General features: G+C 20.7%; 6 protein-coding genes across 6 annotated transcripts; 3 read left to right on the forward strand and 3 right to left on the reverse strand.

Moving 5' to 3' along the window:
• Positions 1–605: 605 nt before the first annotated feature.
• DDB_G0288277 (C2H2-type zinc finger-containing protein) lies at positions 606–2,999 on the reverse strand (the record flags this gene model as incomplete). The annotated part of the gene is made up of 1 exon (XM_631714.1): positions 606–2,999. The coding sequence occupies one exon, from the start codon at positions 2,997–2,999 to the stop codon at positions 606–608; it is 2,394 nt and encodes a 797-aa protein (XP_636806.1).
• A 212-nt stretch (positions 3,000–3,211) lies between these two features.
• On the forward strand, positions 3,212–4,164 carry DDB_G0288279 (hypothetical protein; the record flags this gene model as incomplete). The annotated part of the gene is made up of 3 exons (XM_631715.1): positions 3,212–3,336; positions 3,449–3,614; positions 3,709–4,164. 3 exons carry the CDS (start codon positions 3,212–3,214, stop codon positions 4,162–4,164), a joined length of 747 nt encoding a protein of 248 aa, XP_636807.1.
• A 502-nt stretch (positions 4,165–4,666) lies between these two features.
• DDB_G0288309 (hypothetical protein) lies at positions 4,667–5,080 on the reverse strand (the record flags this gene model as incomplete). Its single annotated transcript, XM_631694.1, has 1 exon — positions 4,667–5,080. The coding sequence occupies one exon, from the start codon at positions 5,078–5,080 to the stop codon at positions 4,667–4,669; it is 414 nt and encodes a 137-aa protein (XP_636786.1).
• Positions 5,081–5,126: 46 nt separating this feature from the next.
• Positions 5,127–7,457, forward strand: DDB_G0288311 (hypothetical protein; the record flags this gene model as incomplete). The annotated part of the gene is made up of 1 exon (XM_631695.1): positions 5,127–7,457. One exon carries the CDS (start codon positions 5,127–5,129, stop codon positions 7,455–7,457), a length of 2,331 nt encoding a protein of 776 aa, XP_636787.1.
• A 78-nt stretch (positions 7,458–7,535) lies between these two features.
• On the reverse strand, positions 7,536–11,507 carry DDB_G0288313 (hypothetical protein; the record flags this gene model as incomplete). The annotated part of the gene is made up of 5 exons (XM_631696.1): positions 7,536–8,981; positions 9,162–9,309; positions 9,429–9,907; positions 10,300–10,310; positions 10,469–11,507. 5 exons carry the CDS (start codon positions 11,505–11,507, stop codon positions 7,536–7,538), a joined length of 3,123 nt encoding a protein of 1,040 aa, XP_636788.1.
• A 647-nt stretch (positions 11,508–12,154) lies between these two features.
• On the forward strand, positions 12,155–12,450 carry DDB_G0288281 (hypothetical protein; the record flags this gene model as incomplete). The annotated part of the gene is made up of 2 exons (XM_631697.2): positions 12,155–12,157; positions 12,298–12,450. 2 exons carry the CDS (start codon positions 12,155–12,157, stop codon positions 12,448–12,450), a joined length of 156 nt encoding a protein of 51 aa, XP_636789.2.
• Positions 12,451–12,466: the final 16 nt, after the last annotated feature.

Raw genomic sequence — 12,466 nt, forward strand, 5'->3', positions numbered from 1 at the left:
GGCATGATTTATCATTTGATCAAATCAAAATTTTCAATTTTTTTTTTTTAATTTTTTTTGTAATATTTATAATTTTAAAAAGCCACCTCAATTTAAAAAACTTCTTTGTAAAAAAAAAAGTTTTCTCTCTCTTAAAATTATTTTTTATTTTTTTTCTTTTATTTTTTATTTTTTTTTGCAGATTTAAAAAATCACACTTTATTGGATATTTTAAAACCTGATTTCGTAAAACAGCCAATCCACAATAAAATTTCTCCATATTCCAATAACAGATTTATCTCACAAAAAAAAAAAATAAAAAATAAAAAATAAAAAATAAAAAAAAAAAAAATTAAAAAAAATTAAAAAAAAATTAAAAAAAATTAAAAAAAAATAAATAAAAAAAAAAAAATATCTTTTTGACAAAGGAGGAATAATAAAATAATTTAAAAATAGACTTTTTAGTTTTTTTTTTTTTTTAATTTTACAAAACATTCTCAAAATTGTTTCATTAGGAATTGATTTTTTTTTTTTTTTTAATTTTTTTTTTTGGTTTCCATAAAAGGTAATTCAGGAAAAGTAGCAGTTCCAATGCTTTTTTTTTATTAATTTTTTTTTTTTTTTTTCTAAAGAGTATCTTCGGCATCAGTAAAATATTCATCACTATCACTACTACTGCCGTCTATTTCACTAATGCTGATGAAAATTGAATCTTTGGAAACATTTGTATCATTGTTGGTTTGAGATTCACATGTATCAATATCTTGATACTCATAATTTGATTCTAATGTTGAGTTTGTTTTTGATTTAAAAGAAACTTTTGAGGATGGTTTATTTTCTGGTTCTGATGAAATATCTGGTTCTGATAAATCTGATTCATCTGAGGAAGGTTCTATACCAGACTCAAAAGAAGAGCTCAAGCTCGATTCTGAATCAGAGTCAGAGTTCTGGTTTGATTCAGAATCAGAGTTCTGGTCTGAATCAGAGTCAGAGTTCTGGCCTGATACAGAGTTCTGGGCTGGGCACTCCTTATTATTATTATTATTATTATTATTATTATTATTATTATTATTATTATTATTATAAAGGGTGTGGTCATTATGATAATTATTATTATTATTATTATCATCATCACCATCATCAACATCATCATCATCATCATCATCTTCTTCTTCTTCTTCTTCATTATCATCATCATCATAATTGTCCTCATCATCATAGTCGTCTTCATCGTAATTATCGTCACCATTATTATTATCATCAAGGTTATATTGTATTTTTGGATGGTTCGATTTGATATGTTTTAAAAGGTAATCATTTCTTTTAAAGCTAGAATCACATATTTCACAACTGAATCTAGTGATTGTGTCAATTGATTTCTTGTGAAACTTTCTGATATGTTTGGTAAGATTGCTTTGAGTCGAAAAGATTTTGTTACAATGTTTACATTCTTTTTTTTTTTTCAACTCATTCTCAATTTTACTGATTTCTTCACCATTAATATCAGTTTTTTTATCTTTATGAATCGCTTTAATATGTCTTATTAAATTATATCTTTTAGTAGAGTAATATGAATTACATAAGCCACATTTAAATTTTGGTTTTGGGTTATGTCCTTTTTCCATTTGGCAATTCGTACTACAATCATAGTGAGAAGAATTTTCATGTCTTAAAACGTGGTCTTTTGAATTATTAGTGAATTTGGAACCATTTGCACCCTTTAAACAAATTTCATGTCTACACTCTTTTGTAGCCTCCATTTTTAAGGTTGAATTTTTGGTAGGAGTTTTACTTTTAATATTTTGAATTTTATTTTCTTTGTTCTGTATTTCTTTTTCTGTTTTCTTTTTTCTTTCGTTTTCTTTTTTTCTTTCGTTTTCTTTTTTTCTTTCGTTTTCTTTTTTTCTTTCGTTTCCATTTTCATTTTCATTTTCTTTTTCTTTTTCATTTTCGTTTTCATTTTCATTTTCATTTCCTTTTTCATTTTCATTTTCATTTTCATTTTCATTTCCTTTTTCTTTTTCTTTTTCATTTATTGGTTCAATACCACTATATCCATTGTGATCATCTCTATTATTGCTATGATTAAAATCGTTATAATCATTACTGTTATCACCACTAGAATTAAAATCGCTGGTGGTATAGTCACTAGTCTTATTACTATCATTATCAGAATTCTTCATTCCATTATCATTTGCTATTGGTAGAGATGCAGTTGATGGGGTTTTAGCAGAAGTTGTAGTTTTTGTTTTGGATGGATCTATATTACCTGTTTGATGTTGTGCAGTTTTTTTGGGTGATTCTAAATATAAAGGTTGGTTTGTTTCCAAAGATTGATCTATTGAATTTGGTGTTTGTTGATCATTTGGTTCTAATGATTGATTTAAGGTTGATTTTTGGTGTGCTGTTTTTGATTTTAAATGTTGTTCTGTATATTTTGGTTTTGAGTCAGATGGAAGTGGTTTTTGTAATTGTTTATTGATGATTGAGTTTTGTAGTTGCTCTTTTGGTGGAGGTTTCTCAAGGGTTTTTAATCTAAATGGTGAGGTGGTTATTGAAGATATTGATTCAAAAGTTTTCGAAAGCAATGATTTTATGTTCTTTCTTTCATTTTCATTATTGTAATTAATAGTTTTATTATTATTATTATTATTATTATTATTAATACTTTCTTTATTATTTTTATTAATTGCAACATCTTTTTTTTTATTTTCACTTGAATCTTTAATTTGGATTCTAGCATTTTCATTGTTTTCATCGTCTTTGTCATTTTCATTTTCACCCCCATCATCATCCATTAATAAAGCATTTGTGATTTTATTAATTGTATGCTTTTTGTTTGGTAAACTGAGTTCATCTGGTTCTGAATCTGAACCCCAAGGATCTTTTCTTTTATTTGTGAGGGGTTGTCTTTTTTTTGTAAGTGTTTTTTTAATTTCATTTTTTTCAATTCCCCCGCTATTGTCCCTTTTAAAAAATGAAAATAATATCGATGAGCTTGAAGTTGTTGTATTACTCATTTTTATTTTATTTTGTTTGAAATACTCTTGATATATGTTTATCAAATAAATAATGAAAAAAAAATTTTTTAAAAAAAAAAAATGAGACAAATTCGGCTCTTTAAGAATAAAAAAAAAAAAAATTTTTAAAAAAAAAAAATAATCTTTGCAATTTTAGTCAATTTACAAATTTTACCGCCTATTTTTTTTTTTTTTTTTTTCTCAATTTAAAAATGAACAATAATACACACACAGAACCCAACAATGACATTGATAATGAAATAGATAATGATAATATAAGTCAATATATTGAAAATGAATTGGATAGACATATACAAAATATGAAACCATTATTAAAGTAAGTAGCTATGTTTTGGAATCTTTATTAATTTTAATTTTCATTTTGATTTTTCAATATTAATTTAACTAATATTATTATTATTATTATTATTATTATTTTTATAAAATAGTGAATCAAATATTTCAAAACTACTTGAAAATTCAGAAGATATTAAAATTGATAAAAATACAGTTAGCTTTTTAAATAATGTTACAATTAAATTCACAAGAATTTTAATGATGGAGATTATTGAATCAAAATTTTTTGAAAAGTATAGAAATAATTATAGTTATAGAGTAACTATTTTTTTTTTTTTTTATTCTCTCTATTTTAAAATAACAAAAATACTAATTAGATATCTTTTTTTTTTTTTTAATATTATAATTATAGAATAAATCAGTTAGTGCAAAGTATGTTTTAGAAACATTTTATTCATTACCAGAGTTTGAAAACATTTCAAAAGATATGAAATTAGGTGATGTTTCACCAACATTAGAATTATTATATGAACGTGTTGTTAAAAGTATATTATTAAAAAGAGAAGTTGGTTCATCAAGACATTATCAAATGAATAAATTTCTTTTAGAAGAAGATGAAGATAAAAATGAAAATAATGATGAAGAAAATGAAATTAATCCAATCCTATATAATAATATAGATAATGGAAGTAATTTTTTAAAAAAGGTTACAAATCCATCTAAATCCTCACCAACAACAACAAATTCAACAACACCAACACCAACACCAACACCAACACCAACACCAACACCAACACCAACACCAACACCAACACCAACACCAACAACTACAACAACCACACCGACAAATTTAAAAAAGAAGCAATAATAATAATAATAATAATAATAATAATAATAATAATAATAATAATAATAATAATAATAATAATAATAATAATAATAATAATAATAATAATAATAATAATAATAATAATAATAATAATAATAATAATAATAATAATAATAATAATAATAATAAAATAATAATAATAATAATGATAATGAAAATAATAGTAATAATAATAATAATAATAATAATAATAATATTAATTGGGTGTGGTTTAAATAATATTTATTCGTAAATTGTGTCAACGGGTTTAGAAACAGAATTATTTTCATTTTTCTTCTTAAGTTTATCTGCTTCAATTATTTTTCTAATATCATCTTCACTAAGATTTTCCAATTCTTCCAATGATTTCTTTGCCAATTCTATGGGATAATAAAAATAAAAATAAAAATAATAAAAATAATAATAATAAAAAAAAAGAAAGTTTTCGTTAATAATATGAAAACAAAGATAATAATAATAATAATGATAATAATAATAATAATTAATAGTTACGTAGTCTTTGATATTTCAAATACCAAATATAATATAATATAGATAAACAAGCTATAGCAAGTAACATTGTAAAATAAATAATAAATGCTTCTTTTTTTGATTTTACAACAATTGGACCTCTTCCTGAACTTAATGGTGGTGGAGGCTGTTTAAATGAACTATAAAATCTATTATTTTTAATATTAAATTGTTTTATTGTTGTTGTATTGATATTATTATAATTATTTTCAAATAAAGATATTCTACTATTGTTTATGAATGATGAACTGTTTTTTTCATTCATTATTAAATTATTTGATGATTTTGTAAAAATTGAACGATTAATTGTGATTCCATTTATAAAAGGTGTGGAAGACTTTTGTATTTGTATATTCTTTAAAATGTTTAAACTATTTTTTATCATTTTTTATTCCTTTATTTCTTTATTTCTTTATTTCTTTATTTTGAAAATGAAAATTAAAAAAAAAAAAAAAAGAAAAAAAAAAAGTTTTTTTTTTTTTTTTTTTTCGTTGTGTTTTTCGTTATGTTTTTTTTTTTTTTTTTTAAACACATTAATGATAATAAATAATTATATAATTTTAAATATTTTAAATTATTATATTTATATAATTTCATTTTCAAGAAATAAAAATGAAAAAAGTAATAGAGAAATAATAAAATTTATAAAAGTCATATCACTTGTATCAAAAAATTGGCATGAATCAATTTTGTCAAGAATTGATTTTTACTCTTTAAATAATCTATGGTTTCATATTAAAGATGAAAATGATATTAAACAATTTAAGAAATATATTGAAAAAAATATAAAAATTAAATTCTCCATATCAACTCAATACTATTATAATGAAAACTTTAAAAAATTAATTTTTAATGAAATTATCAACCATCCAAACTCTAATAAAAATAACAATAATAATAATAATAATAATAATAATAACAGTGAATTATTTTTAGACTATACATCAATTCTTTATTTTCACTTCCACAGATATTTAAATAAATTTTATTTTATAAATGATTCATCACAAGATAAACAATCTACAATTTTTCAAAATTTAATTGAAAATTTTAATAATAACAATTTATTATATTTTAATAATAATAATAATAATAATAATAATAATAATAATAATAATAATAATAATAATAATAATAATAATAATAATAATAATAATAATAATAATAATAATGATAATTTAATAAAACAATTACAAATTGATATGATTAAAAATTCTGAACAATTAAAACATGAAGAGATAACGAAATTAATAAAAACATTTAGATTTAAAGAAATTAAAATTAGATCAAATAGTTTCAAATCATCAAGAGTTAATAGTTTAAATTATGGTAATATATTATCACCATTATTAGATAAAAATCAAACTTTTTCATTTATAAAAACTATAGATATTGAAACTATGAATTTATATAGAAATAATTTAGATCATATTATAACTCAATTATCATTTATTGAAATTTTAAAAATTAAAGTTAAATATTATCTATCATCAACACTATTATTATCAAGAGATGATGATTTATTAAAATTAAAATATTTAAAATCATTATCATTTAAAATTAAATCATTAAACATTGACCAATTTTCAATTAAAGATTTAATTGAATTTTTAAATAATCAAAAAAACAATTTTAAAGAATTAAATTTAAATTTAAAATTTAATATTGATTTAGATCAACAACAAGAAGAAATAGAAGAAGAATCTTTATTAAAACTTAATTTAAAAGAAAATTTAATTTTAAATAATAATTATTTAGAAAAATTAAATTTAAAATTTAAATCAAATCAATTTAATTTTAAATTTAAAAAAATACCACAAGTTGATAATATTTCATTTCATTTAATAAATAATTTAATATCAACAAAAACTATTAAAAATACATCAGATAATGATAATAATTATAATAATCTTAAATTCATTTCATTACCATTTTTACAAAAAATATTCACATTTAATAATTTAGAGAAATTTAAAAATTTAACAGGATTAAAACTTTGGAAAATTAATGATAATGGATATAGTAATAAAAATTATAAATTGAAAATTGAAAATAATTATATTCAAGAAACTATTGATTCAATTGTATTAATTTTAAATAATTGTAAAAATATAACAACATTACAATTACACTCAAATATTTTAAAATCTAATGATAAAGATTATTATTATTATTATAATTATGATTGGTCAGAATTTTTTAATTCAATTAAATTTAATTGTAAATTAATTAAATTGGAATTAATGTGTTTATCAATAATGTTAAATTCAATAAATGAAATTATTAATTTATTTAATCATCAACTATATCCAACAATTCAATCATTATCACTTGGAAAATCTTCAAAATTTAATGATGAAAATGGTATAAGTACTTCTTTTTTATTAAATTATAGTAGTGGTGGTGGTGTTGGTAATAGTAGTAATAGTGATAAATTATCAAATAGTGAATTAATAAAATCAATTTGTAATAATAAATCATTAACATCATTAAATGTTTCATCATTATTTTCAATTGAATCACCAATTGATAATATTGAATTAGTTTTAAAGATATTAAATTTAAATGATACTTTATTACATTTATCAATTTTACCACAATTAGAACCATTTCCATTTCAACTTGATGATTTAGAAATTGATTTAATTAATGATTCTATAAAAAATAATAATAATTTATTATCAATTCAAATTGGTGAAATTCAAAATCCAAAAATTAAAACTCTTAATAAACTTTCAAAATTTTCACCACCAAGTTTCTAAAAAAAAAAAATCAAAATCTAAAATTTAAATAAAATAAAACATAATAACTTAAATCAATTTTTTTATTTTTTTATTTATTTATTTATTTGTTAAATTATTAATAAATGAATTATGATTATTTGATCTTGACCAAACTTTAATGGTTTGATCATCAGAAGCTGAACAAAATATAAAAGGATTACAAGGTGACCAACAAACAGTATTAACGGTACCACTATGACGAGATAGAGTTTCCAATAGGATACCACTTGAACGATGCCAAATATAGATTGTTGAATCTTCAGAACCACTTAATACAAAAGCTTGATCGACACCACCAAAACAAGAACGAATTACAAAACGACCTTGTTTATGACCTCTATATTTTTGAACGATAATTTGTTTCTCTAAATCCCAAAGATGAATTTCTTGATTCGATGTATTAACCAATGCAAAATTACAATCATTTGATAGTTCCATTGAGGTTATTGCATCGGTTTCCATTAAAACAACCTCTGGTGTTTTTTCATTCTCTAAATCGTAGATTCTTAATTTCTTCTCTTGACATATTATAATTAATTGTTTACCATCTTTATGAATTGATAAATCATTTACTCTTGCACATGCCCATGATTTAATTGGTGAAATATTATTATTATTATTACCATTATTATTACTACCATTAATACTATTACCATTTATATTACTATTATTATTATTGTGATTATTATTATTATTATTACTGTTCGTTAAATCTAAATTTTCAATTGACCATAAATAAATATTTTTATCATTACCACCTGAAACAAATCTTTTATTATCAGGATGCCAACCACAACAAGTTACAGCGTCGGAATGTTTTGTAAAAGTTTTTAGTAAAGTACCATCATTTGTGTTCCAAAGTTTAACGGTACTATCGTTTGAAGCACTTAGGAGATATTTATCATTTGGACTCCAAGATAAATGAGAGACCTCTTTAGTATGACCTAATAAAATGAACATAACCTTTGGTTCAGTAGGTTGATCCAAATAGATGGTTGACATATCCCAAATGATGATTGTATTATCCTTTGAGCTACTTGCTAATCTTTGACCATCATGAGAGAATGTAATGAACCAAATCTCATCACGATGTTTATCTTTTAATGTGAATAGAACGTCTAATGGCATTTGACTCTTATCACATGTATGATCTTTAAATAGATTAATAAATTGCTCGGATGTATTGTGATAAAGACATTTACCCATTTGATATTGAATCGATTGTTTAATCAATTGTTCTAAACGATTCTCTGGTAACATTATATTTGGATTCACATATTTTCTAATATCATCCAATAGGTTTACACGTGATGATCTCTGTTTGATTTGTTTCTTTGTTTCACTTGAATTCGATGTCATTATCAATGATGTTAATACCTGTAATCTACTCGTATCCTTTGTATAAGGTGTTATCTCTAATCTTAAACATTCTAATGCTTCTTTTATTTTATGATTTTCTAAATATTCTAAAAATTTTTGACTATATACTAAAAATTTTACATTCTTTTTTTTTAAATTTAAAAAAAAAAAAATAAAAAAATAAAAAATAAAAAAATATATATATATTAGTTTTTTATTATTTTTATTATTATTATTATTATTATTATTATTATTATTATTATTATTATTATTATTATTATTATTATTATTATTATTATTATTAAATCAATATTCAATTATTACATTTGTGTCAAATTCATTTAATTTTAAAAATGGTAATAATTCCTCAACTTTATTCCAATCACCACTAACTACACATTCTGAAAATTGATTAATTTCTTTTGATTGTAATGATATTCCACTATCTTTTTCTAAAAATTCTGCTGATTTACTTTTTTTTTTTTTTTTATTATTATTTTTTTAATTTTTGTAAAGATTTGAGAAAAAAAAAAAAAAAAAATTAATAATTTTGATTTGAAAAATTAAAAATAAAAACAATTAAACCCTTACTCATAACCTAAACTATTTAATGATTGTATTAAAAGTCTAACTAATTCACTTCTATTAAAGAATGGTTCTTTATTATTATGATTATCTTGAATTTTTAAATCTTCATCATTATTATTATTATTATTTACTTCTTTTCCATTCTCATTTAATTGTACTTTATTATCTAGAGGCATATTGAATTTTATATTTAATCTTTGTTTTTTATGTGGTCTATCTGATATTGGATGATTAGTTTCTTCTTCTTCTTCTTCTTCACCTTGTTGTTCTTCAACTCGCTGTTCTACTCTATCTTCAATATTGTTATTTACAATGGCGCTATTATTATTATTACTAATATTATCTATATTATTATTATTATTATTTTGTTCGCTATTCAAATTTGATAGAGGTGAATTTAACACCCTCCCACCCAAACTAGAATTATTATTTTGATCCGTTATGATTGTAATTTTGAATTGATCACTCCTATCTCTCTCTCTCTTTTTTTTTAATACTATACTATTTATTATTATTTTTTATTTTTATTAAATATGATATCAATAAGGAACTAATACACAACAATGAATTATTCCTTATCTTTTCCAATTTATAAAAATAACAATGATAATATAATATTATTAAAAAAAAAAAAAAAAAAAGAATTAAATGTGAAATTTGATTTAATAAAATTGAATTTTAATTTATTTTTTTATTATTTTATTTTTTTTTATTGTATCTTGTTTTATTTGTTTGTTTTATAAAAAAAAAAAAATAAAAAAAAAATAAAAAAATAAAAAAATAAAATTTTAAATTAAAAAAAAAAAAAAAAATTTTAAATTAAAAAAAAAAAAAAAAATATAAAAAACAAAAAAAAATAAAAAAAAAAAAAAACTTTTATTGACTCTAGATTTAAACTTTTTTTTTATTTTTTTAAAAAATAATTAATAAATAAATTAAAATTTAAAAAGTGAATATATAAAAAATTAAAATTTATTATATTTATTTTTAAAAAAAAAAAAATAGAAAATAATAATTAAATATTATTATTATTTAATTTAAACCCAATAATTGTGATGAAATTTGATTTAATGGGAAATCTTTAAGTTCATCTGAATTTTCAATTATTGATTTAATTTGATTTTTACGATGTTGATAACGGACTGAATTGACGGTACTGGTTGGAAATATCTTTATAAATTGGGCCATTCTTGGATTGAAACTTTTATTTGACATACTACCATGTGGCATTTGTTGATTCCAAACTACTATACTTCCCTTTCTCATTGATATTCTTTTGGCATATTTAAATGCGATATCTTTTTTATCGAAATTCCAACTTGGACTTGTGTATTGTGGTTTTTTCGATGTAAAATATTCGTTGAATATAGTGTGAAACCCTGGTGTCACACAATAGCCCCCATCAAGTTCTTGGTTATCCAACAGGTTTATCACACCTTGTAATTGCAAACCGTCATTTTGGGTGGGTTGGTTATTCTCCACAATGAATTCACCCAATCTTGCGTATGTCAATTTACTCAATTCCTCTCTACAAATGTCGCCATTACCCATCCAATTGTATGGATTCATATCTAAATGAACATTGTCATTTGTCTTCCATTTTGGGTTCACCAATGTTGGTCTAAAGAAACATGCCCTGTCATGGTTTACCATTAAATCTTGATTCTTTAATAATTTAGAAAATACTTTATAAACATTTGGATTGGTACGATTCATTAAAAATTGTTTTTTAAATATTGGTGGTTTACTTGGTGATCCATACTGTGGTATTGACGAACCATCTTCTGAAAATGTTTGATCCCATGTACTTTGGTCATTTCTATCAAATGTTTTAACTTTACTTTCTATTATATCAAATATTTCACCAACTGTTTTATTACAATCTTCTTCACTTATTACATTTCTTATTACTAAAAATCCATATCTTTCAAAAAATTCATAAGGATTATTTTCTTCATTATTATTATTATTATTATTATTATTATTATTATTATTAAAGTTATCTAAATCCTCTAATGAAAATGATTTAGAATATCCTTCATTATCAATTGAAATTTTAAATGATTTTAAAATTTCTTCCATTTTATTATTATTTTTATTTTTTTATTATTATTACTTTTGATCTATCCTTGTTTTTTTTTTTTTTTTTGGTGGTTTTTTGACTTTTTTTTATTTTTTTTTTTTTTGGGAAATTTCACATTTTTCTTATTTCTTTTTTTTTTTTTTTTTTTTTTTTTTTTTTTTTTTTTTTTTTTTTGTTATTTTTATCACAATTAATTACAAAAAAGGAAAAACACTTTTTAATAAAAAAATAAAAAAAAAAATAAAAACACAAAAATTGTTGGGGTATTTTTTTTGTTTTTTTGTTTTTTTTTTTTTTAATAGATTTATTTCAAAGAGATTGAAAAAAAGAATTCCAATAATAAAATGACCCTTTGATAGCTAATAAACATTTATTTTGTTTTCATAGATACACATATATTATTTGAATTTTTTTAATTTTTTTATTTTAATTTTTATTTAATTTTGATTTAATTTTATTTTTTTTTATTTTTTTTTATTTTTTTTATTTTTTTTTTAATTTAATTATTATTATTATTATTTTCACACCTATTTTTAAAAAAAAAAAATTAAAAAAATAAAAATAATTTTTTTTTTTTTTTCATTTTCATTTCAATTCAATTTTACTAAACACAACATAACCTTATTATAAAAACAAACATATAAAAATGGTGAGTAAAATTTTAATTCTCATTAATTTATTAAATTATCAATATAATTGTAGTTCATAATATTAATTTTTTTTTTTTTTTCTTTTTTTTTTTTTTTTTTTTTTTTTTTTTTTTTCTTCTTTCTCTTCTTCTGTATTTAGACACACTCATGTAAATGCGGAGACTCTTGCCAATGTGGTGATAAATGTACATGTGGACCAAAGGAAACACCAAAATGTGGATGCAGTGACTGTAAATGTGGCGATAAATGCTCAAGTGATTGCAAATGCACCTCTTGCACCTGTAAAAAATAAATTTTACCTTTAATAA

Source organism: Dictyostelium discoideum (genome assembly GCF_000004695.1).
Source record: "Dictyostelium discoideum AX4 chromosome 5 chromosome, whole genome shotgun sequence".
NCBI lineage: Eukaryota > Evosea > Eumycetozoa > Dictyosteliales > Dictyosteliaceae > Dictyostelium > Dictyostelium discoideum.